The sequence below is a fragment of the Geotrypetes seraphini genome, chromosome 7, assembly GCF_902459505.1.
Source record: "Geotrypetes seraphini chromosome 7, aGeoSer1.1, whole genome shotgun sequence".
In the NCBI taxonomy this organism is placed as follows: Eukaryota; Metazoa; Chordata; class Amphibia; order Gymnophiona; family Dermophiidae; genus Geotrypetes; species Geotrypetes seraphini.
The window spans coordinates 134689628-134711863 of record NC_047090.1 but is presented as its reverse complement, the minus strand read 5'-3'; the positions used below and the strand labels follow the sequence as shown (position 1 = coordinate 134711863).

Here is a 22236-nt window from a genome sequence, read left to right as displayed (position 1 = left end):
TGTCCGGCCCCATTGCTTTGTTAACCTTGAGCTTTGACAGCTCACCGTAGACACTGCTGGGCGTAAACTCAAAGTTACTAAACGGGTCAACTGAGCCAACCCTTGTCTGTAGCTGAGGGCCGAGCCCTGGTGCTTCTCGGGTGAAGACTGAGCAGAAGTATTCATTTAATAGTTGGGCTTTTTCCGAATCCTTTTCCACGTAGTCTCCGTCTGGTTTCCTAAGACGTACAATCCCGCCTGAGTTTTTTCTTCTATCACTGATATACCTGAAGAAGGATTTATCTCCCTTCTGGATGTTCTTTGCTAGAGACTCCTCCATGAGGAATTTAGCCTCCCTGACTGCTGTTTTGACGGCTTTTGATTTGGCCAGGTAGTCTGCTCTAGAGTCCTGCTTCCCTGATTGTTTGTAAGAGATGAATGCTTTTTTCTTCTCCTTGATCAGGTCTGAGATCTCCGCAGTAAACCACTGTGGCTTATTGTTCCTTCGCCGTTTACTTACTGATTTTACATAGCGGTTTGTTGCTTCTTGTATGGTTGCTTTCAAAGTCGACCACATGTCTTCCACGTTATCGGTTTCTTCTTGGCTTTGTAGCGCCTGGTGAACGAAGTCTCCCATTTCTTTGAAATTTGTGTCCTTGAATTTGAGGACTTTGGTTAGTGTAGTAGATTTAGTGAAACCTTTCCTGATATTGAACCATACCATGTTGTGGTCACTGGAGGCCAATGTGTCGCCCACCGAGACCTCTGTGACACTTTCTCCATTGGTAAGTATCAGGTCCAGTATTGCCTGATCCCTTGTCGGTTCCAACACCAGTTGCCTGACATTCAAAGCGGTGGGCAGTGGCGTACCTAGCATATGTGACACCTGGGACCCATCATATTTTGACACCCCTCCCATCTATATCAAAAATATGATTTTTAGTAACAATCCACATATCGCACAACAAGAGTGTACCTAGGAAGAGGGAACGCTTCCGACGCAGCCATGGATCGCACGAGGAGCTGACACCTGCGGCTTTGAGCAGGGGAGCCGGGCAGAAACTGAAGAACCGCCGAGTGAGCACCCGCGGACACCCCTGTTTACTGCCGCTGCTGCTGGTTAAGGAAAGCAGCAGCGGCAGAATAGGAAGGGTGGCCGGCTGTGCACCCCCTTGCGGCATGCACCCGGAGTGGACCGCCCCCCCCCCCCCCCCTCTTCGTACGCTACTGGGCAGTGGAGGATTAAGTGACTTTCCCAGGGTCACAAGGAGCAGCACTGGGGTTTGACCTCGCAACCATTGGGTGCAGAGGCAGCAGTTCTATCAGTGAAACACACCTTTCCCAAAAATGTAAGATACAATGCATAGACAGAACACTAGGGCCACAATCTTCCCAAGAGGGATGCTGGATTGGTCTAGCAGGACTGAAGGATAGCAGACCAGACCAATGGGGTATGTACCCAACTTTTATCCCTCAGGGTGGAAGGAAGACCATGTACATTTTAACACAGGGGTGGGCATCTCCGGTCCTCGAGGGCCAGAATCCAGTCGGGTTTTCAGGATTTCTCCAATGAATATGCATTGAAAACAGAGCATGCAAATAGATCTCATGCATATTCATTGGGGAAATCCTGAAAACCCGACTGGATTCCAGCCCTTGAGGACCGGAGTTGCCCACCTGTTCTAGCACCATCCAACCAATGGCACTATCCTCTCTAGCTGACATATCTATCCTGTAGTTATCAAAGACATGCGGTGACAACCATGTCACTGTCCCTGTAAATACGTTCCAGATAAACCGCTCTGTACTCCACTCAGGAAGCCGCCTGCAATGTAGATGAATGTGCCCAGAACATTTCTAGAACTACTTTCAGACTGAGAATGCACACAGCCTTAATTACTGCTTTAATATATTGAGCAATAATTCAGTTGGATGCTGCCTACCCTTTGCATAGACCGCTGAACAATGTAAACAGATAAACTGATCTGAAACTGTTGGTGACTTCCAGGTACTCAACAAAGCCCTACAAATTAGATTACGGAGATCTCTCTTAGCTTCCTCTATCCTGTCAGATCTAAATGCCGAAAGAGAGACTAAGAGCAATTCAAATGAAATGGAGGTACCACTTTTGTCAAATTGAATTGAATCCTGCAAATGGGAGATATTTTTGAGATACTCAAGAAAAGAATCCCAATGCAAGAGTGCCTGTAACTCCAAGACACTCTGGACTAAACAGATTACCGACCTGGTACTCACCAACGGAGACAGCGTCTCGGAGGTCTTGGTGGGCGATACGCTGGCCTCCAGTGCATAACATGGTATGGCTTAACCTCAAGAAAGGGTTCCCTAGATCAAACACAGCAACAAGGGTCCTCAACTTTAGAGGCACAGACTTCGTCAGCATGGTTGCGTTTGTCCATCGGGAGCTGCACAACCAAGCAAAAACAAACAATGTTGAGGCTATGTGATCAACTATGAAATCCACCCTGCATGAAGCAACAAGTCGATATATAAAAACAGTGAGCAAAAGTCGGAGAAACAAAAGACCCCAGTGGTTCAGTACTGAAATTTCAGATCTCGTCAAAGAGAAGAAAAAAGCGTTTATTGCCTACAAACACTTAGGAAAGCGGGAGGCGAAAGAAGACTATCTGGACAGGTCTAAAGCTGTCAAAAAAGCAGTCAGAGAGGCCAAGCTCCGAGTAGAAGAGAATCTAGCACGGAACATTAAGAAAGGGGATAAATCTTTCTTTAGGTATATTAGTGATAGGAAAAGAAACAAAGATGGGATAGAACGCCTTAGACAAACGGACGGGAAATATGCAGAATCAGATTCCACTAAGGCAGAACTACTTAATGAATACTTCAGCTCAGTCTTCACCTGTGAAGAACCGGGAGTCGGTCCTCAGCTAAAGACAAGGGAAAGCCAGAAAGACCCATTTCAAGATTTCGAATTTACGTCCAGCAGCGTCTATTGCGAACTTTCAAGACTCAAAGTGAACAAAGCCATGGGACCAGACAACTTACACCCCAGTGTGCTCAGAGAGTTGAGTGAAGTCCTGGCGAAACCATTATCCGAGCTCTTCAATCTTTCCCTACGCATGGGAAGAGTCCCCTCGGACTGGAAAGCAGCCAACGTTATTCCACTCCACAAAAAGGGACAGAGACGGCAAATTACAGACCAGTGAGTCTCACATCCATAGTGAGCAAACTCATGGAAACACTGATCAAACAAACTTGACACAATCCTGGACGAGGAAAATCTACGTGATCCCCACCAACACGGATTTACCAAGGGCAGGTCCTGCCAATCAAATCTGATTGGCTTCTTTGACTGGGTAACAAGTCAACTGGATGCCGGGGAGTCCCTGGACATAGTGTATTTGGACTTCAGTAAGGCTTTTGATAGCGTCCCGCACCGCAGGTTAGTGAACAAGCTGAAAATCCTGGGATTAGGAGAAACAATAACTGCATGGGTTGAGGATTGGCTGAGCGGTAGACTTCAGAGAGTGGTGGTAAATGGTATCTCATCCAAAATGTCGGATGTGATCAGTGGAGTGCCACAAGGCTCGATCTTAGGCCCGATTCTATTCAACTTATTCATAGGAGATATGACCCAAGGGCTAAGAGGAAAAATATCATTGTTCGCCGACGACACAAAACTATGTAACATAGTAGGTAAAAGCACTTTGCATGACAGTATGAAGCAGGACCTACTACTATTGGAACAATGGTCAACGACTTGGCAGCTAAGCTTCAATGCTAAAAAATGTAAAGTAATGCACCTGGGTAAAAGAAATCCGTGCAGATCTTACTCACTAAATGGTGAGATCTTAGCTAGAACCACGGCAGAACGCGATTTAGGAGTAATCATTAGTGATGACTTGAAATCTGCCAATCAAGTGGAAAAGGCTTCTTCCAAGGCAAGGCAAATGATGGGTTGTATCCGTAGAGGTTTTGTCAGCAGGAGACCTGAAGTCTTAATGCCGTTGTACAAATCCATGGTGAGACCTCATTTGGAGTATTGTGTTCAATTCTGGAGACCACACTACTGGAAAGATGTGCTGAGAATTGAGTCGGTTCAGCAAATGGCCACCAGGATGGTTTCAGGTCTCAAGGATCTCCCGTTTGAAGAAAGGCTAAATAAATTGCAGCTGTACTCACTTGAGGAACAAAGAGAGAGAGAAGACATGATTGAGACGTTTAAATATATCACAGGTCGTATCGAGGTGGAAGATGATATTTTCCACCTTATAGGCCCCTCGTCTACCGGAGGGCATCTGCTGAAAATCAGGGGAGGTAAATTTCATGATGATTCCAGAAAGTATTTCTTCACCGAAAGAGTGATCGATCAATGGAACGAACTCCCTCTGCAGGTGATCGAGGCCAACAGCGTGTCAGAATTTAAGAGAGAATGGGATATTCACGTGGGGTCTCTAAGGGTGTAAAGCCAGGGGGGGCGTGGGTCAATAGAGTGGGCAGACTTGATGGGCTATGGCCCTTTTCTGCCATCATCTTCTATGTTTCTATGTTACTTTTAAGGACAGATCACATACTGATGCCTTCTTCAGAGACTCAAACAGCAGTTTAGAAGGTGCCCTCCTCACCAAATTGAGGTCTTGCTGTGAGGCTGCCAAATACTTTGTTTGATTTCCTACCTCTTCTGAAGAGCTGTAACCCCAACATACCATCCACCTTGCCTTGGAGTCAGAGCTGTGACCTGAGCCTTAAGCGAATTGAGGGTGAGACCTTTATCCAAGCCCTCTTGCAAGAAGATCAGCAAATCAGCCCACCATGCTGCAGTGCCACTCTTCACACCAGTGCTCAAACAAACTCCGGACACATGTATAAGCTATATACATCAAGGATCTCTCTGCTTTCAGAAAAGTAGCAGTCACTGAAGGTATGTAGTCCTGATTCAGATGAAGCCCCTCATCAGCCAATCAGTAAGCCAAAAACAGATCTGGATTCTCCAAAAGGACCAGTCTCCAAGAGTCTCAGACTTCTGGAAAGGCAAAGGGACAGCTCCATCAGGAGTCTGACTGAGTCTGCATACCAGGTATGCAATTTCTAGTCTGGGGCTAGCAAAATTACTGAAAACTGGTGAGTTGAAATCCTTTGGGTCACCTGAATAATCAATGGTTATGGCAGGAACACATAAAGAGGTTGAACCAACACAATGAGCCCTACGGGCCCCTCACCTCTTCTGCAGCTGAAGAAGTCATGGTACCTGGCGTTTTGCTGCACCACCTTTAGATTGTACAGGATCTAGTCCCACTTTCTCCAGATCCATTGTGTAGTGGCTGAGAGAGTCTATGTGAACGAGAGCCAAAGACTTTGCCCAGTCACTCAAGTTTCAAGTTTATTTATATTATTTGATTGAACGCTTTTCCAAATTACAAAGCGTTTTACAAAAGATAAAATAGGATTTCGAGAATCACTTATACATAGTATATTAACCAAACATACAAGGGTAACAACTTTAAAAACCACTAGAAACAGTAGGAAAGAGGGGAAGAAATACAATTTTTAAAGAAAAAGTACATAAAAGGGAAGTACATTAGGGGGTATGAGGAAAAGAATTAGGGACAGAAGAAAGGTCAATAGGGAGGGATTTTGGTAGTCTGAAGTTAAGGGGGGTTGGAAACAATAAGATTTTACCGGGAAAGTAAACTTTCAGTTAAAGGCTTCTTTAAAAAGAAGGCACTTTAAACTTTTCTTAAATTTTTGCAAATCCTGTTCAAGTCTTAAGTATAAAGGAAGAGAGTTCCAAATCGTTGGGGCAGTAACCGAAAAAATAGAAGCACGGCGTGTTCCGATAATTTTTAAAGAGGGAACATTTAGAGTAGACTGAGAGGATGATCTAAGAACTCTAGACGAACTATATGGAATCAGAAGCCTATCTATGAATGCTGGAGTATTTGTTTTTATTGTCTTGAAGACTAAAAGAGCTATTTTGTATGTAATCCTGTATGATATTGGCAGCCAGTGAGCTTTTTGAAGTAGAGGTGTGACGTGGTCAAATTTTTTTGAACCTGAAATTATCTTTATTGCAGTGTTTTGTATGAGTTGAAGACGCCTTATATCCTTTAGATAAGCCCCTTTTAATAAGGAATTACAATAATCTAATTTTGATATTACTAGGGAGTGAATTAAAGTATTAAGGGAAAACGAATCAAGAAGGGGGACGAGTGAACGAATCATTCTTAGCCTATAGAAACAGTTTTTGACCAATGCACTGATGTGTGCACGGAATGTGAGATTATTGTCTATTAGGACTCCCAATATTTTTGTATTGGTAGTTTGATTAAGGGATATATTGTCAATTATGATTGGGTTACTGAGTTGTACCCCTTCTTTCCCTGAGAAAAGCACAGTAGTGGTTTTATTGATACTTAGAGATAGCTGATTGACATTCAACCACTCGTGGATTTTTGCCAGCTTTTGGTTAATATTAAATATGTCCTGGGAACTTGTGGGATCAATGGTATGCAAAAGTTGGAAATCATCTGCGTAAGCATATACTGTGAATCCAATGGATTGACAAAGGGTTAAGAGAGGGGCCAAATAGATGTTAAACAGTAGTGGAGACAATATAGACCCTTGTGGAACTCCATAGTTTGTTTGATACGTTTTGAAAAAGAATTTTTAAAGTACACTGTAGAGAATCTATCTGTGAAATAAGATCGAAACCAATCTAGTACTTGATCTTTTAGGCCGATGGAAGAAAGGCGGTGGAGTAATAAATGATGGTCAATTGTGTCAAATGCTGCTGCTAAATCTAAGGAAATGAGAATGACAGATTTGTGTTGATCTAGATAGTAGTGGATAGATGTAACAAGACCTACTAGTGAATGTTCTGTTGAATGATTTTTACGAAATCCTGATTGGTTGGGATGTAAAACCTGAGTTTTATCAATAAAATCTGACTGTTGCTGAAATACTACTTTTTCGGTGATTTTGGCTAAAAACGGAAGACTCGCTATTGGACGATAATTTGAGCAATCGCAAAGACTGGTTTTTGAATCCTTAATAATTGGAAGGAGAACAGAGTGTTTCCAATCAGTCGGGAGAGATGAAGTAGACAGACTTTTATGAATAATTTGGAGAATAACTGGGCCAAATATTGAAAAATAACGTTTAAGAAGGAAAGGAGGGAAGGATTCAGTTTTAGAACCTTTGAGTTTTATAGATTGAAATAACTGTTTTAATTCAGTTAGAGTTGGAAGAATAAAGTTAGAACATGTAGCTTGTAATGACATATAACTTTTTTGATCTTCATCTGAGATACCCGTAATAGCGCTAGATAGGGATATACTAGTGCTATGCTTGTCTAGACAAGTAGAAACTTTTTTAGTTATGTTTGCTCTAATTGATGTAATTTTAGTGTGAAAAAAATTTGCTAAACAGTTGGCAGAAGGAGTGTCTTCTGTGGAAATAACTGGTTTATGTTTGAAAATTGTTAACTGTTTTAACATTTTGAAAAGTGATGAGGAATTCTTAGTCATAGAAATTTTTTTAATGTAATATTTTTTCTTTGTCTTGTTAATCATTTGACGGTAATGTTGAGAATGTTGTTTATAATTATCCAGGTTGTTTTGTGTAGGTTTGGTGCGCCATTTGCGTTCGGCTGAATGTAACTGTCGTTTTAGTAAAGCAAGAGAAGAATTATTACATTACATTACATTAGTGATTTTTATTCCGCTTGTACCTTGCGGTTCAAAGCGGATTACATAAGAAGAGAACTGGACATTTCCAGGATGGTACATGACAATAGAGAATACAGTTTGAGGATAGAGACTTAATAACAGAATGATAGTAAAGACTTAATAACATCGGAAGATGTTTTGGACGGCAGTGTTTTGGTTTCTTGGGGGATGGGGTGAGGGAGGTTAGGTAGATTGTATATGCTTTTTGAACAGCAGTGTTTTGATTTCTTTACGGAATGTCTTGAGGTCTGATGTTGTGGTTAACAATCTGGTGATGGAAGGTTCGAGTTTTGCAGCATGTGTTGCCAGGAGGCTATCATAAAGCTTTTTGCGGTGAGTACCCTTGAGTGGTGGGTATGTGAATGATGTCAGTTTTCTTATACCAAGGGTTTTTTTGCTTTTTAGGGGAGATAATTTGAATTGTTATTGGAGCTATTTTATCTAAAAGAGATTGACAAGTATTATTCCAAGTAAGTAATTGGTCATTTATTGTTAAAGATTTAAATCTATCTAGATCAAGTATTGGTGAAATGATAAGCGAATCATCAATATTTTGGAAGTCTCTTACCTTGATAACTTTGGGTGGCCTAGGGGAGTCTTGAAGAGGGTGTAGTTCTAGAGTTGTTTGGATAAGACTATGGTCGGACCAAGGAACTTTGAGAATTTCAGGTTCAGAAAAATTAGCAAGTAATTCCCCGGGGGCAAAAATCATGTCTAGTGTATGACCTTTTATATATGTTATGCCAGTTTTTAATGGTATTAGGTTGAGATCATTTGTGTGGGTAAGAAAGTCAGAAGTATATGGGTTAGATTTATCATCAAAATGGAGATTAAAGTCTCCTAAAAGAATAGGAAATGGGGATGTAGTGACAAAGTTTGAGACAATTGATAATAACTCTCAACAGTCTCGCAGTCTACTGCCACATTCCTTGTGTCTCCTTGCTTATTGACATACACCACTATTTTATCATTAGACATCACTTGGAACAGCTTTTCCCTTCAGAAGTGGAAGAAACTAAAGAAGTACCAACCAGATAGCCCCCATCTCCAACTAGTTGATTGCCCATGACACCTCTCCTTCCAACCATTGTCCCTGAGCTACACAACCTAGACAGTGGAGCCCTCCAGCCCAACAAACTGGCATCTATTGTTACCACCACCCACTCAGGAATGTCTAGTAGCACAGATGGCTTGGTTGACCCCACCAGACCAAGTTCTCCTTGATGAGTGCCAAAATAGGCAGTGTCTTCTTAAACTGCCTCAAACTGGGTGACCAGAAAGCCTGTTGCAACAGCCTCAGATGTGCCCTTGCCCAAACCACTACCTCTAAATAGTTGAAGATAATCCCAGGATCTTGGAGCCTGACAAAATGGAGGGAAGGGACTGGGACTTGTATACTGCCTTTTTCTGGTTACACATTCAAAGCGGTTTACATATAGGCAGATACTTAGTATTTTGTACCTGGAGCAATGGAGGATTAAGTAACTTACCCAGGGTCACAAGGAGCAGTGCTGGAATAGTGTCTGAACCACCTGATCCACAGCTGCAAATGAGTCTGAGTCTGTTCAAATCAGCCAATCGAACAGGTAGGGATGCACGCGAATGTCTTCCTTGCACAGAAGCCTGCTGTCACCATTACCATGACCTTGGAGAAGGTCCAAGAAGCTGTAGCCAGTCCAAACAGAAGGGCTCCGACTTGTAAATGCTGAGCACATACAAATGTAAATAGCATCTGAGAGACTTTCTGATGGATATGTGTAGAAAGACCCTGAGATCTAGTGAAATAAACAACTATCTGGGCCTCACTGAGGCAATCAATGAATGTAATGTCTCCATGCAGAAGCACAGGACCCAGAGTGAGGTATTGACTTCTCTTGAGATCCAATATAGGCCTTAATGAACCACCCTTCTTGGTCATCATTAAATTATGGAATAATGACCCTGCCTTACTCTGAATCTGGCACGATACTGTCTTTAGGTGGAATAGATGCTGAAAGGTGTCTCTGAACATCCACCTTTTGAGCTCGAGCCACAGGGAGAAACTATAAAGGCATCTCCACCAACTCCATAGCATATCCCATCACCCAGTGGTTAGAGGTCACCAGGCCCATTCCCAGTGAAATAGATAGAACCAGCTAGCCACCTGTACTTTCTGGGATAAGATCTGCCATTCCTTATTGTGGATCTTTGGCTAAGGAAGAGCTGGAGGAGAAAATGCCATTGCTCCTCAAAATGGATGCCTGTACTGAAACTTAAATGCAGCCGAAGAGGAGGAGCCCTTTCTACTTGAGTGCAAACCTCAATCTTTAGATCAGCCTTTATTACCTGATGCAGTGGTGGTGCACACATTGTCCTTGGCAAGATACTGAGGCCTGGGTTCTCCTAAATCTTCCACCAGCTTTTCCATGTCCTCGCCAAACAACTTCCCCTGAAAGGGAAGCTTGTCTGAGTCATGATTTAGAAACAACATTGGCAGACAAAACCATCTGCAGGCCGCTACCATTGAGGTCAGAGAGCTGGCAAAGATCCTAAACAGGTCATAGAGGATATCTGCCAAAAATGCTGCCCCCTCCCCCCCCCCCCCGATTCAGGCTTACTACTTCAGGGGATATTGAAAACTGCTGAACCCAATGTAACACTTCTTGAGCAAGAGGCTGCTCCAGAGGGCCTAGACCCTGTCTGCCTATCTATATCCAGCTGGGACCCCCGGAGGCCTGACAACACCACCCAGATACCCTAAATAAACTTGTACAAACCAGGGCCCAGACTCCAACAGGATCAGTGAACATGGGGGGGAGTGTGTGTTTGGAGTCTTTATTTTGTCCCTGCAGTGGTTATGTGGTCACTTTTGATACCTTTTGGGCACTTATACCTGTCTTTACATCATCTAACTTGTAATATACAAGTTTTGCCTAGGCAATCTTGTCAAACATTTGATTATCCCTGCAGGACAGCTAAGTCTAGGTCAGGATTTTGTAGACTCTTTTCCAAGCTGAAGAGCCCTAACCTTTTTAGTCTTTCCTCATATGAGAGAAGTTCCATCCCCTTTACCATCTTGGTTGCTCTTCTTTGAACCTTTTCTAGCGCCACTATATCTTTCTTAAACTGAATTATTTTTTTCATTGGTAGCCAGTGCAATGCATTCAATAGTGGACTACTCTGTAAAGGCACACAAGTGGCATTGCTTGTGCATACAAGGAGGGTCATTCACATAGGTGGAGCATAGGCGAGTCATAGGCAGAGCTAATGCTTAATGTGCAACTTAAGAATGCAGTACATTACATGCATCCTTGCAGCATTTAGACACCTGCAGTTACGCTGCATCTATAGCTGGTGTAATTGCAGGCAAACAGATTTAAAGCTCACCGATACCAGCTTATATTATGTGTAGACCTTAAATCCTTTAAAAAATCTTTAAAGACTCATCTATTTGTAAGAGCATTTTATAAATGAGGAGATGTCAGCATCCTTTTTTCCTATCAGGCTTGAATTTGGTATATTTTAATGTATAGTTTTTCTGTTGAATTTGTAGAATTGTAAATTTTATGTATTTGTTGTTTTTATTCATTTATGTATGTGGACATTGTAACCTGCTTAGGATATAAGTGGGATAGATATATTTTGGGGGGGGGTTGTTTTTTTTTAGTTCAAAACTATTTATTGACTTTTGCATAATACAAAAACACAAAGAAAGTATAGCAACTGGAGTAATTATAAGTATAACAAAGGTAATGCTCGTGGTGTAATCAATCTACAGAGATTCCAGGCTACAGATAGTGCATTACCAACAAAGAAAGAAGTATAATAAAGTAAATGCCAGAAAACAGCAGAAAATAACAGGAGGGGAGATATTTTTTAAATAAAATAAATTTTTTAAATAAATAAAATATTAGCATTAGCATCTCCTTACATTCTTAAGAGTGCCTAAAAGTAGGTGCCCATTTACAGAATTGCTTCTCATGAGCTTTCATTTATAATACATAGTTCCCCCCTCCCCCTGTGTTAATAGACCCAATCTCTTATTCATTACTGCAATAGTTCTGAGGCCAGATACCATGTGTTAGAACCCTATATCGTGGGTTCTAATTCTGACTAGCAGGTGTCATTCTTAACAAGGACTATGACTCCCTTCACCCAAGGACTGTGCATGCTTCTGTGCTGTATCCCTAGCCTACCCAGTTCCAGGACTGAACCTTGCGCTTCCCATATGGCAGTTGCAGCACATCCAATGAGCCAGCTCCCATCTCGCTATTTTATCTACTTTTAGAATCAGGTTCTCCAAGGGGCAGTCCATTCCTCTGGGCTCCAGAACCAGCAGAAAAAACATTACTGGGATGACTTGACTCAATTGATGGAGCAGGAGCAGCAGATCTTAAGGCAGGAGAATGAGAGACTCCAACAAGAGGTCCAGAGCACTAAAGCAGAGTTAACACACTCCAGGGAGAAGGTAATGATTACAGAAATCAATACAAATACTAATTGTGATCGATTGTTTCTGATTAGAAAGTGAGCCTGTTATTCACAAAGTCATGAATTAAAACTCTGCACATAAATTATTACAATTTTCAAAATCAAAATACCATATATACGCGAATATAAGCCAAGAATTTTGGGCCCAAAACGGGGGTCTCGCTTATATTCGGGTCAGCACTCACCCACCCCGGACTTGTTGCAGGCCTCCATCAGGACTTCAGTATGACCTGGTGGGGTGGGATGGGCTGGGACAGGAGGGATCCCTCCCATCTCCTGTCCCAGCCAACTCTGACAATTTTGTTTTACCTCCTTCTGGCAGAGGAGCGTAAATACATCTGTCTGTGCCGGTCTGGATGGACTAAAAGAGAGAAAATTAGCTGGTAAGACCTAATTTTTTCTTCTCTGTCCATATCTTTCCATGTACCTTCATATCTATCAGAATCCTAGCAAGGTGACTTCTTCCCAACTGGATATGAAAGAAGCAAAACCTTGGTTACACAGAGTGCACTGTCAATTGAATTGCCTCAGAAACAAGCAATGTGTTTAGATTTACACTGTGTGATTTGTCCATTATCTCATGGGCTGACAAAGAATCCAGTAGATTCAGTGGTAACACTGATTTTTTTGCTGGAATTTGCAATGACCTGATATAGTAAATTTAAATGGTATCACCACTCCAAATTTACACCCCCCACCCCCCTTTTTACGAAGCCGCATTAGGCTTTTTTTAAATCGATGGCCACATTGTTATTAGTTCCAACATTCATAGGATAGGAATTCTAGAAACATAGAAGCAAATACCATTGTGGCCAGCGACTTAAAAAAGCCTAACGCAGCTTCGTAAAAGGGGAGTTTGTTTTGTTTCAAGTATAGAGAAAATATTCTGAAGGCAGTTGCCCTGTGCAACATGACTATGCATGTTTTGCCTCCTCTAATTTAACCCCATGTGGAGAAGGCCTCTGATGAATATGTGCATCTCTTGTAATCCACATTGAATGTGGGCAGTTAACAAAGAGCCATTTGTGCAATTGCCCTAAAGGAAAAGTGCCCCCATCTTGGTAAAATGGAAATCTGAAGACTGTTGGCTGCAAATCCATTCTTTAATGACACATTTGTTTTGTGTTTATCGTCTTCTCAGATCCGACAACTAGAGTCCTCTATCCTCTGCTGCAAACACCAAAAGCACCAAAGCCAGGCAAACATGATAAAAGCCATGGAGCAGGAGAAGCTGAGTTTGAAACGAGAGTATGAACATCTACAGAAAGAACTTGCTTCTGCAAACAGGAAGGTTAGTATGTTCCTTTCTGAACATTATTTTCAAGTATGGATAGAGAAGGAACGTTAGGAATTATTAAGCAAGAAAGGAAGAATAAAAGAATATCATAATACCTTTGTACCACTCCATGGTACAATTGCATCATGAGTAATGTGTACAGTTCTAGTCACTGCATCTCAAAAAAAAGATATAGCAGAATTACAAAAGAAACAGAGAAGAGTGACATAAATTATAAAGGAGCTTCCTTATAAGGAGGGAGGACTAAAGAACTTAGAGCTCTTTAGCATGGAAGCTGGGCAGGAACATTAAAGGTCTATAATATCATGAATGGAGTGGAACAGTAAATGCAAGTTGGTGGTTTTTCAGAAAGTACAGACCCTAGGGGACATACCATGAAGTTACTAAGCAGTAATATTTTAAGCTAAATTAAACATAAGAACATGAGAATTGCCATACTGGGATAGACCGAAGGTCCATCAAGCCCAGTATCCTGTTTCCAACAGTGGCCAACCCAGGACACGGTACCTGGCAAGATCCCAAGGAGTAAAACAGATTTTGTGTTGCTTATCCTAGGAATAAGCAGCGGATTACCCCAAGCCACCTCAAAAATAGCCTATGGACTTCTCTTTTAGGAAATTATCCAAACCTTTTATAAACCCTGCAATGCTAACTGATTTCACATTTTCCGGAAATGAATTCTGGAATTTAATTACATATAGTAACATAGTAGATGACGGCAGATAAAGACCTGAATGGTCCATCCAATCTACCCAACCTGATTCAATTTAAATTTTCTTTTTTGTCTTCTTAGCTATTTTTGGGCAAGAATCCAAAGCTCTGCCCGGTATTGTGCTTAGGTTCCAACTACTGAAGTCTCCGTCAAAGCTCACTCCAGGCCATCTACACTATCCCAGCCATTGAAGCCCTCCCCAGCCCATCCTCAACCAAACGGCTATATACAGACACAGACCATGCAAGTCTGCCCAGTACTGGCCTTAATTCTTCAATATTTACTGTTATTTTCTGATTCTAGATCCTCTGTGTTCATCCCATGTTTTTTTGAACTCTGTCACCGTTTTTCTCTTGGGACAGGCATCCATCACCCTCTCTGTAAAAAATAATTTCCTTATATTGCTCTTGAGTCTCCCACCCCTCAGCCTCAAATTATGCCATCTGGTTTTACCATTTTCCTTTCTCTGGAAAAGATTTTGGTCTACGTTAATACACGTTTGTTCTATGTTAATACACGTTGAGTAAAGAAATGTTTTACACATTGAGTAAAGAAATATTTGTTTTAAATCTACTATTTAGTAGCTCTATCATCGTATGCCCCCTAGTCCTAGTATTTTTGGAAATAGTAAACAAGCAATTCACATCTACCCTTTCTACTCCACTCTATCATATCTCCCCTGAGCTGTCTCTTCTCCAAGCTGAAGAGCCCTAGCCACTTTAGCCTTTCCTCATAGGGAAGTCACCCCATCCCTTTTATCATTTTTGTTGCCCTTCTCTGTATCTATTCTAATTCCGCTATATCTTTTTGAGGTATGGCGACCAGAATTGCACACAGTATTCGAGGTGCGCCTGTTCTATAAAGCAATACAAAGACATTATAACATTTTCATCTTTGTTTTCCATCCCTTACTTGATAATTCCTAACATTTTATTTTCTTTCTTAGCCGCCACTGCACACTGAGCTGAAGATTTCAGTGAATCCTCAATGATGACACCTAGATCCTATTCCTGGGCAGTGACTCCTAATGTGGAGACCTGCATCACATAGCTATAATTCAAGTTCTTCTTTCCCACATGTTTCATTTTGCACTTGCTCACATTAAATGTCATCTGCCATTTTGACTCCCAGACTCACAAGGTCCTTTTGCAATTTTTCACAACTTTGTGTCATCAGCAAATTTAGTTATTCCCATCTCTAGATCATTGATAAATATGTAAAAAAAGAGTCCATAAACTACTATTACCCAGGTGGACTTGGAGAAAGCCACTGCTTATCCTTGGGTATATAATAAGCAGCATGGATTTTTTTTTTTTTTTGAGATCCTTCCAGGTAATTTCTGACCTAAATTTGCCATTGTCATTGGGAAGAAGATATTGGGCTTAATGGACATTTGACCCAGGATGACATTTGCTCTCCTATGAGAAGTCGAGGTTCAGCCATCATTGGAAAAGTGAAATTCAGCTGAGAAACCAGAACAGATAAACCAAGGAAAAAATGTGGTGGTGGTGATGAGGCATCATGTAAGGACAGAGAGAGATGACCAATTCCCTCTTGCTATGGAGGGATTTATGTATACTAATTGGGAGATTGTTATTCTCTGAGAAATAAGTAAAATCCAGGCAGGAGGAATCATTTTCAGTACCCAGTATGACATTAAAGGGGCTATATATGCAGGAGCACCTTCTTATTATCCCATCTTTCTTTCTTGTAAAAGGGTTCTCCATATAGACTTTGAAAAAAATATCTAGGCAGCAAGGTTTCCTCCACCACTTTTTTTTTTCCCCCTCTGGAAATTAATGGTTAAGAGAGAAAAATATATAAGGTGATAGTTCAGTAAAAAGTAATAGCTTTCTTTCTGAGTCATGTAAAGGAAAAAGGAAGTGGGGAAAGAGATATTATAGAGCAGGGCTGCCCAAGTTCGGTCCTCGAGATTACTGGCAGGCCAGGTTTTCAGGATATTCACAATGAACATGCATGAGAGAGATTTGCATACCAAGAAGGCAGTGTAGGCAAATCTCTCTCATGCATATTCATTGTGGATATCCTGAAAACCTGGCCTGCCAGTAGATCTTGAGGACCGGACTTGGGCATCCCTGTTATAGAGAAACAAGCATGAAGGTGGAGAAGCTACTGAAACAGCTAGTAAAGCAGCGGCATCTGCATCAGTTCCGTCATCAAAAGCACTCGAGGAGAAACACCATCTAATACAACAGTTGATACAACAGCTTGGGAATCTAGAAGCATCCTGGCTGTGTCATTGATGGCTTCCATTAATGAAGGATGAGCTATGACTTAATAAAGCCAATGCTGGTGATGGGTCTAGAAAATGTTCTAGAAGCATCCTTTGTGATAGAAAGGTTAGACATAGCAGCAGAATAGTCCTAGTAGAGTGTGTATTGAAGCCCTAAAGTACGCAAAGGTTAAAGCCTATTATATTGGATTGCCTTGCCCTAACTAGAACAGGTTATACTGTAGATGCTTGTTCCACAAAGTCCTCTATAGTGCTGGGCTTGGACTAGGGCCAGGGGCCTGGTTTTGGAGAATTTAAGCTGGCGCGGATAGATCAGAAATCTATAAAAGCACAAAAGTGAATATGTTATACTAGAGTGATATATCAATACTGCATTAAAAGTACAAGTGAGAATATACTGACAATAGGTAATGAAATTATTGGAGGTGTTGGTATTAACAGAAAACAATTCTAGATGCTGAACTGTCAAGTGGAGGGCTAGTACAAAAGGGACGGACACCCTAAAAATGACCACAGAAATGTAACAGTCTAGATTCAGAAGAATTCACAAAGAAATGGACATGAGTGCCACAGAGAACTGTTAGGTATAAGGAAGTAGACTGGCTACTGGAAAAGATACCCAGAAAGTAAGAAACTGCTACACTGAGCCAAGAGTATGTTCCCTCTAAAAGAGATTGTTTGCTTTTCATATGGGCAGCCGTAGACTTTTTTTTTTTTTTTTAATTCTTTATTCATTTTCAAAATTACATTATATGTATGTGTATATATATATATATATATATATATATATATATATATATATATATATATATTCAATCACATTAACAATAAATATATCATTTTACATTCTATCATTTGTACAGTACATAAATTTTTATCCCTCCCCCTTCCCACCCCTCCCTACCATATATTCCATAATCATATAAAAAACATATTAATAAAATATCCCTCACCCTACCCAAATTAATTGATACATTAAAGGGAAACATTTTCAACTAATCCTTACAAAATTTTGCTAATGGTTTCCACACATCCTGAATTCCCCATAACATGAACTGCATAGAATAGACATGATTGATTTATAGTCAGATAACAGGTCTCTCCTGCAGTGATTGAACCTCAGTGATGGTGCAGTAAAACCCTAAGTCTGTGTATGGTGAATTCATGGCAAAGTGCAGCCTGATGTTTTGCTTGCATAGCTAGTTGAGGGATAGATAGGGGTTAGGATTGCCACTGATGCCTGTTAATCATCCTGGATTGAACATGGAACGTATTTGAGAGTATCTTAATCAAGTATTTTTATTAACATGAGATCAGAAGCTCAAGCCAGTGCCATTAGCCCAAACAACTCTTTGGAAAGCCACTTCTCTTTAACAAGCAGAATTATTCTCAGTGGGAGAGAGATTTTAAAAAAAAAATCACTCAGCTGTTATGAGTAGGTACCCCAAACAGTACAGAAGGGATGGAGGGAGGAAGGTACCTACAAGATCGAAGAATTTGAAAATATTCCTCACTCTCATAGATCAATGGAGAAAAAGAATAGTCAGAAAGTAAAATTTTGAGCCAGCTCTTCCACATGGTACTGTTGCACTCACCAACCCAGCAGTGACCACTGGCTATAAAAAAACATTTGAGGACACATTTGAGAGATGTTATTTTTCTACTGCTTTCCTAATTCTTCACATGTAATCACATGTACCTTCCTTGTCTTTGTAACTCAGATGTTCAGATGTGCTCTGCCTGAGTATTGGTATTTTAGAATGTAAATGAAACATGATTTTTCTGAGACTTTTGTTTCCTAAACAGATTAGTCGGATGACTTCACTTGAACAAGAACTAGAAACCATTAGGATGGAAAATGAAGGACTTAAGAAGCAGCAAGTGAAACTGGATGAACAATTAATGGAGGTATGATTCAATAAAGATAACACACTGAAAAGATTATAACAAATACTTTGGTGCATTCAAGGACATCTTTCATAGGATAAAGCCTAGATTGAAATTGACCCTTGGGAATACCAATTATAGAGTACTGTACAGTATATCACTGATCACAGTAGTTGATCTGTATTCATCAGTGTGGTCACCACTTAAATGTTCAAGGAATACATTTAAAGTTTTGTGGATAGTGATGCTGAAAATATTTAGTGTTCATTGAAAGCTTCTATACTGCTACTAATAACATAACATAAAAATGTATTTATATACCATAGTGCCTTAAGAGTTTTATGCAGTTTACCAAAAAAATTGAAACGGTGACAACAAAAACAAATGACCTAGAAACTACAAAAATGTCTTAAATAAGTAGGTTTTTAATAATTTGCTGAACTGCTGGTAAGAGACAGAGCTAACTAACAGATTTACCAAACTTTAACACAAGAATCTGCCTGAAAAGAGGAGTCATTGAAAATAGCTCTTGTATAAATGACCCTTTACCGATGGAGAAGCAAACAAATTACAATTGCGTCTTGGATGTTTGAATTAATGAATAAAAAATTATCCACAAGATAATTGGGTGCAAAACCTTGTAAGACTTTATATAGCATATACAACCAAACTTAAATCTGACTCTGGCCTCGACTGGTAATCAGTGTAGTCTTTGGTAATAAGGTGTGACATGATCTGATTTTTTTTTTTCAGATTGAAAATTAATCGAACTGTTTTGTATGATGTGGAGTCTGAAGATTTTTCTGATAACCCACTAAGTAAACTATATTACAGTAATCCAAAATACTTAGAATTAATGACCTGTACCAACAGTCTAAAAGAAGAAACATCAAAACAATAACTGGGTGGGTCAATCCAGAGTGGTTTACATGAGCTTCCGCAAAGGTGTTACAGTACGTGAGCTGCTGCAGAGGTGGTACAATAGAGAGTTAGAGTGTTTCTGTGATGGTTTTTGGTATAGCACTCACTTTTGGTTTTGGTGCATTCAGGCATCGTGACGTGGTACACCCACATATTATCAACACTATTTATACTACATAATTTTAGCTAATGTATGATTTTCAAGATTACAGTTAACCCTTCTAACTTAGTTTACTATATTTACTATATATACACCGTCTTACTAGGTTAACTAATTAAATGTATTTAGTTTCAAGTTTATCAACTAGCTCTAGTAACAGTATTATAGTCGCTCTATTTACTCTTATCCTTTTGCCAGTTCACGGTTTCAGTTTGAAGTCTGAGGATAGTTTTTATCCCTTTCTTGAATTTTCCAGTGTCCTTTTTAATTCCTTCGGTAGGGCGTTCCACCACGTTGGAGCCATTACTGAGAACATTCTTGCCCTGGTGCTTTTGTATTTGATGACTTTGAAGGAAGGAATTTGTAGTAGAGACTTTTGGATTGAGCGTAGGGCGCATGGCAGTGTATGGTTTTGTACTCTGGCTGCTAGATATTGTGGTTCTGAGAGGTGTATGGTTTTCTGTGTCAGCACAAATTTCACTCTGCTTTCAATCAGGAGCTGGTATAGGTCTTTCAGCACCGTTGATCTCAAGCTCCACCACCGACAGGAGACTTTTTTTTCCTCCGGCCACAAGCGGAGAGGAGCGTGGGAGCACTGCTCCACCCCCTCCCGAGCCTTGTTTAGATATCAAGTTGCCTAGCTCTTCCTCTAAAAAAATAAAAAATAATATATTACCCAAAAGCTCTCCAAGGGCTAACTTTCCATTAAAAAAAAAAAATTAATAAATAAACACACACACACACACAAAAAAAATATATATATATATATTTTCACAACCCAAAAGCTCACCAAAGGCTCACCAACCTCTCACCATGAAGCCATCCTCGTGGCCCTTTCTCCTCCTACTCTGCTTTTCCCTCAACACCACCCTCTGCGTAATACCCCCTTCTCTCGATCTTCTCAATTCCGCGAATACCAATAATATCTGCCCTGGCCTCAAAATCCCCATGTTGATTTGCACCAGACCACATCCTCCCAAACCCCCCCCCTCCCGAAGAATCAACCATGCTTCTTTAAAATCTGTTTCTCCTGCCAATCTCCCCAACCTTGCCTCTGACTCGCTCACCCCAATCCCAACACTTTATTGCAACGCAAGATCCGCTTGCAACAAGATTCAAATTCTGAAGGACCTACTTGAAGATTCTGACCCTGGTTTCCTATGCATCATGGAATCATGGATTAAAAATGATGACCTATTTACACAAAATGAACTCTGCTCCCATGGCTTCCAAGGTCTCTTTTCACCTAGATCTAACCATAAAGGAGGTGGCCTGGCAATCCTCTACAAATCCTTTTTCGATGTTCAGCTCCTCGAAAGGGGCTGCCACACCTCACTAGAATACATGCTTGCTTCCATCAACGATGAACTTCACCCTCACCCACTAGGCATCCTGCTCCTATACCGCCCACCTACCCCTTGGAACAACTCCTCCGAACTCGTCCTTGAGACTATAACAAATGCCTTCCTCAAGTTCCAAAGGTTATTAATCATCGGAGACAACATTCTCCACCTAGACGACATCACCAGCAAGGATACGATTGAACTTATTAGCTTCCTCACCTCCCTTGGCCTCCCCCCACGCACCATCCCCAACCCACGAAAAGGGGCACACACTAGACCTCATTAGCTTCCTCGACCTTACCGCTCACAAGACGTCAGTTGACAACACTCACTGGGAACATATCCCCTGGTCTGACCACTTCCTAGGGGCTTTCTGTCTCCCCATCTTTGTGTCGCACCTTGGGACTTCGCCCCGCACTTCCAACCCCATTACCTTTCGCATAAAAATCACTAGCGACCTGTTCTAGTCTAAATTCCTCAATCTATTCTCCTCTGCCCCTAAGCCTGTAGATTCTGGTACCAATTGGCATAACTGGGTCGCTCTCTCCGAATCCACCTATCTTTCCCTCGCTCCGCTTTCCACTATATCCATCTCCTATCCCCGCAAGGCCCCTTGGTACCTCCCATATCAAAGAGAGCTAAAACAGAAATGTCGAGCTCTGGAGCGCATATGGAAAAAATCTAAATGTCCCATAGACAGACAGTCCTGGAGAGTCAATATCAAGCTCTACAATACAGCGCTAAAAAAAGCAAGAAAGAACTTCTATGGTGACAAAATCTCCAGGCCCAACAATCAGAGCGGTACACTATTCAACATCTGGCGCTCCCTAACCTCCAAAAGAGATCCCACCGTGCTCCCCTTCTCTCCCTCAGCCGATGTTCTAGCAAAATTTTTCAACGATAAGGTTTCTTCTTTGAGATGCTCCTTCCCTCCTTCAGTCTCCTACAACTACCTAGTGCCCACCGATCCCAATCCCACTCTAATGGTCTCCAACCCTATCCCAGCTGACAGATCCTGGACCACCTTTGAGCCGTTTCTGAATCCCTGGTCCTCAATCTCTGCCTCAAACTGAAATCCTGTAATTGTTCCTTGGACCCATTCCCCTCCAACCTATACCAGAACATTCCCGCTCAGGCTATCTCTTCTATCACCAATCTCATAAACTCCGCCCTTCAGTCGGGCCATTTCTCCCCAGAAATGGGTCATATCGCCTTGACCCCACTACTGAAAAAAACTGACCTTTATCCTTCCATACCTTCCAGCTATCGCCCAATTGCAAATATCCCTCTCCTAACCAAGATGCTAGAGTCCATCATTTCTACCCAACTCTCATCATACTTAGAGAGATTCTCTATTCTTCTACCCTTTCAATATGGCTTTTGTCCTAACTTCAGCACTGAATCCCTACTGTCCTCCCTGATTTCAAGGGTTCAACAACTTCACTCTCGAAACATGTTCGCCGTCCTCCTTCAATTTGACCTTTCCGCTGCTTTTGACGTCCACCAT

At 41.2% G+C, this 22236-nt stretch overlaps 1 protein-coding gene across 5 annotated transcripts in view; it reads left to right on the top strand.

The window, feature by feature from the left end:
• NIN (ninein) overlaps positions 1-22236 on the top strand; it is a 263739-nt gene that overhangs the window by 202460 nt on the left and 39043 nt on the right. For 4 of the 5 annotated variants that reach the window (XM_033951534.1, XM_033951530.1, XM_033951531.1 and 1 more), the window contains 3 exons: positions 11953-12132; positions 13297-13446; positions 18225-18326. In XM_033951534.1, the coding sequence (XP_033807425.1) occupies positions 11953-12132; positions 13297-13446; positions 18225-18326 (432 nt within the window). The remainder of the gene's footprint in view (positions 1-11952; positions 12133-13296; positions 13447-18224; positions 18327-22236) is intronic. The other variant, XM_033951532.1, reaches the window with a different exon arrangement.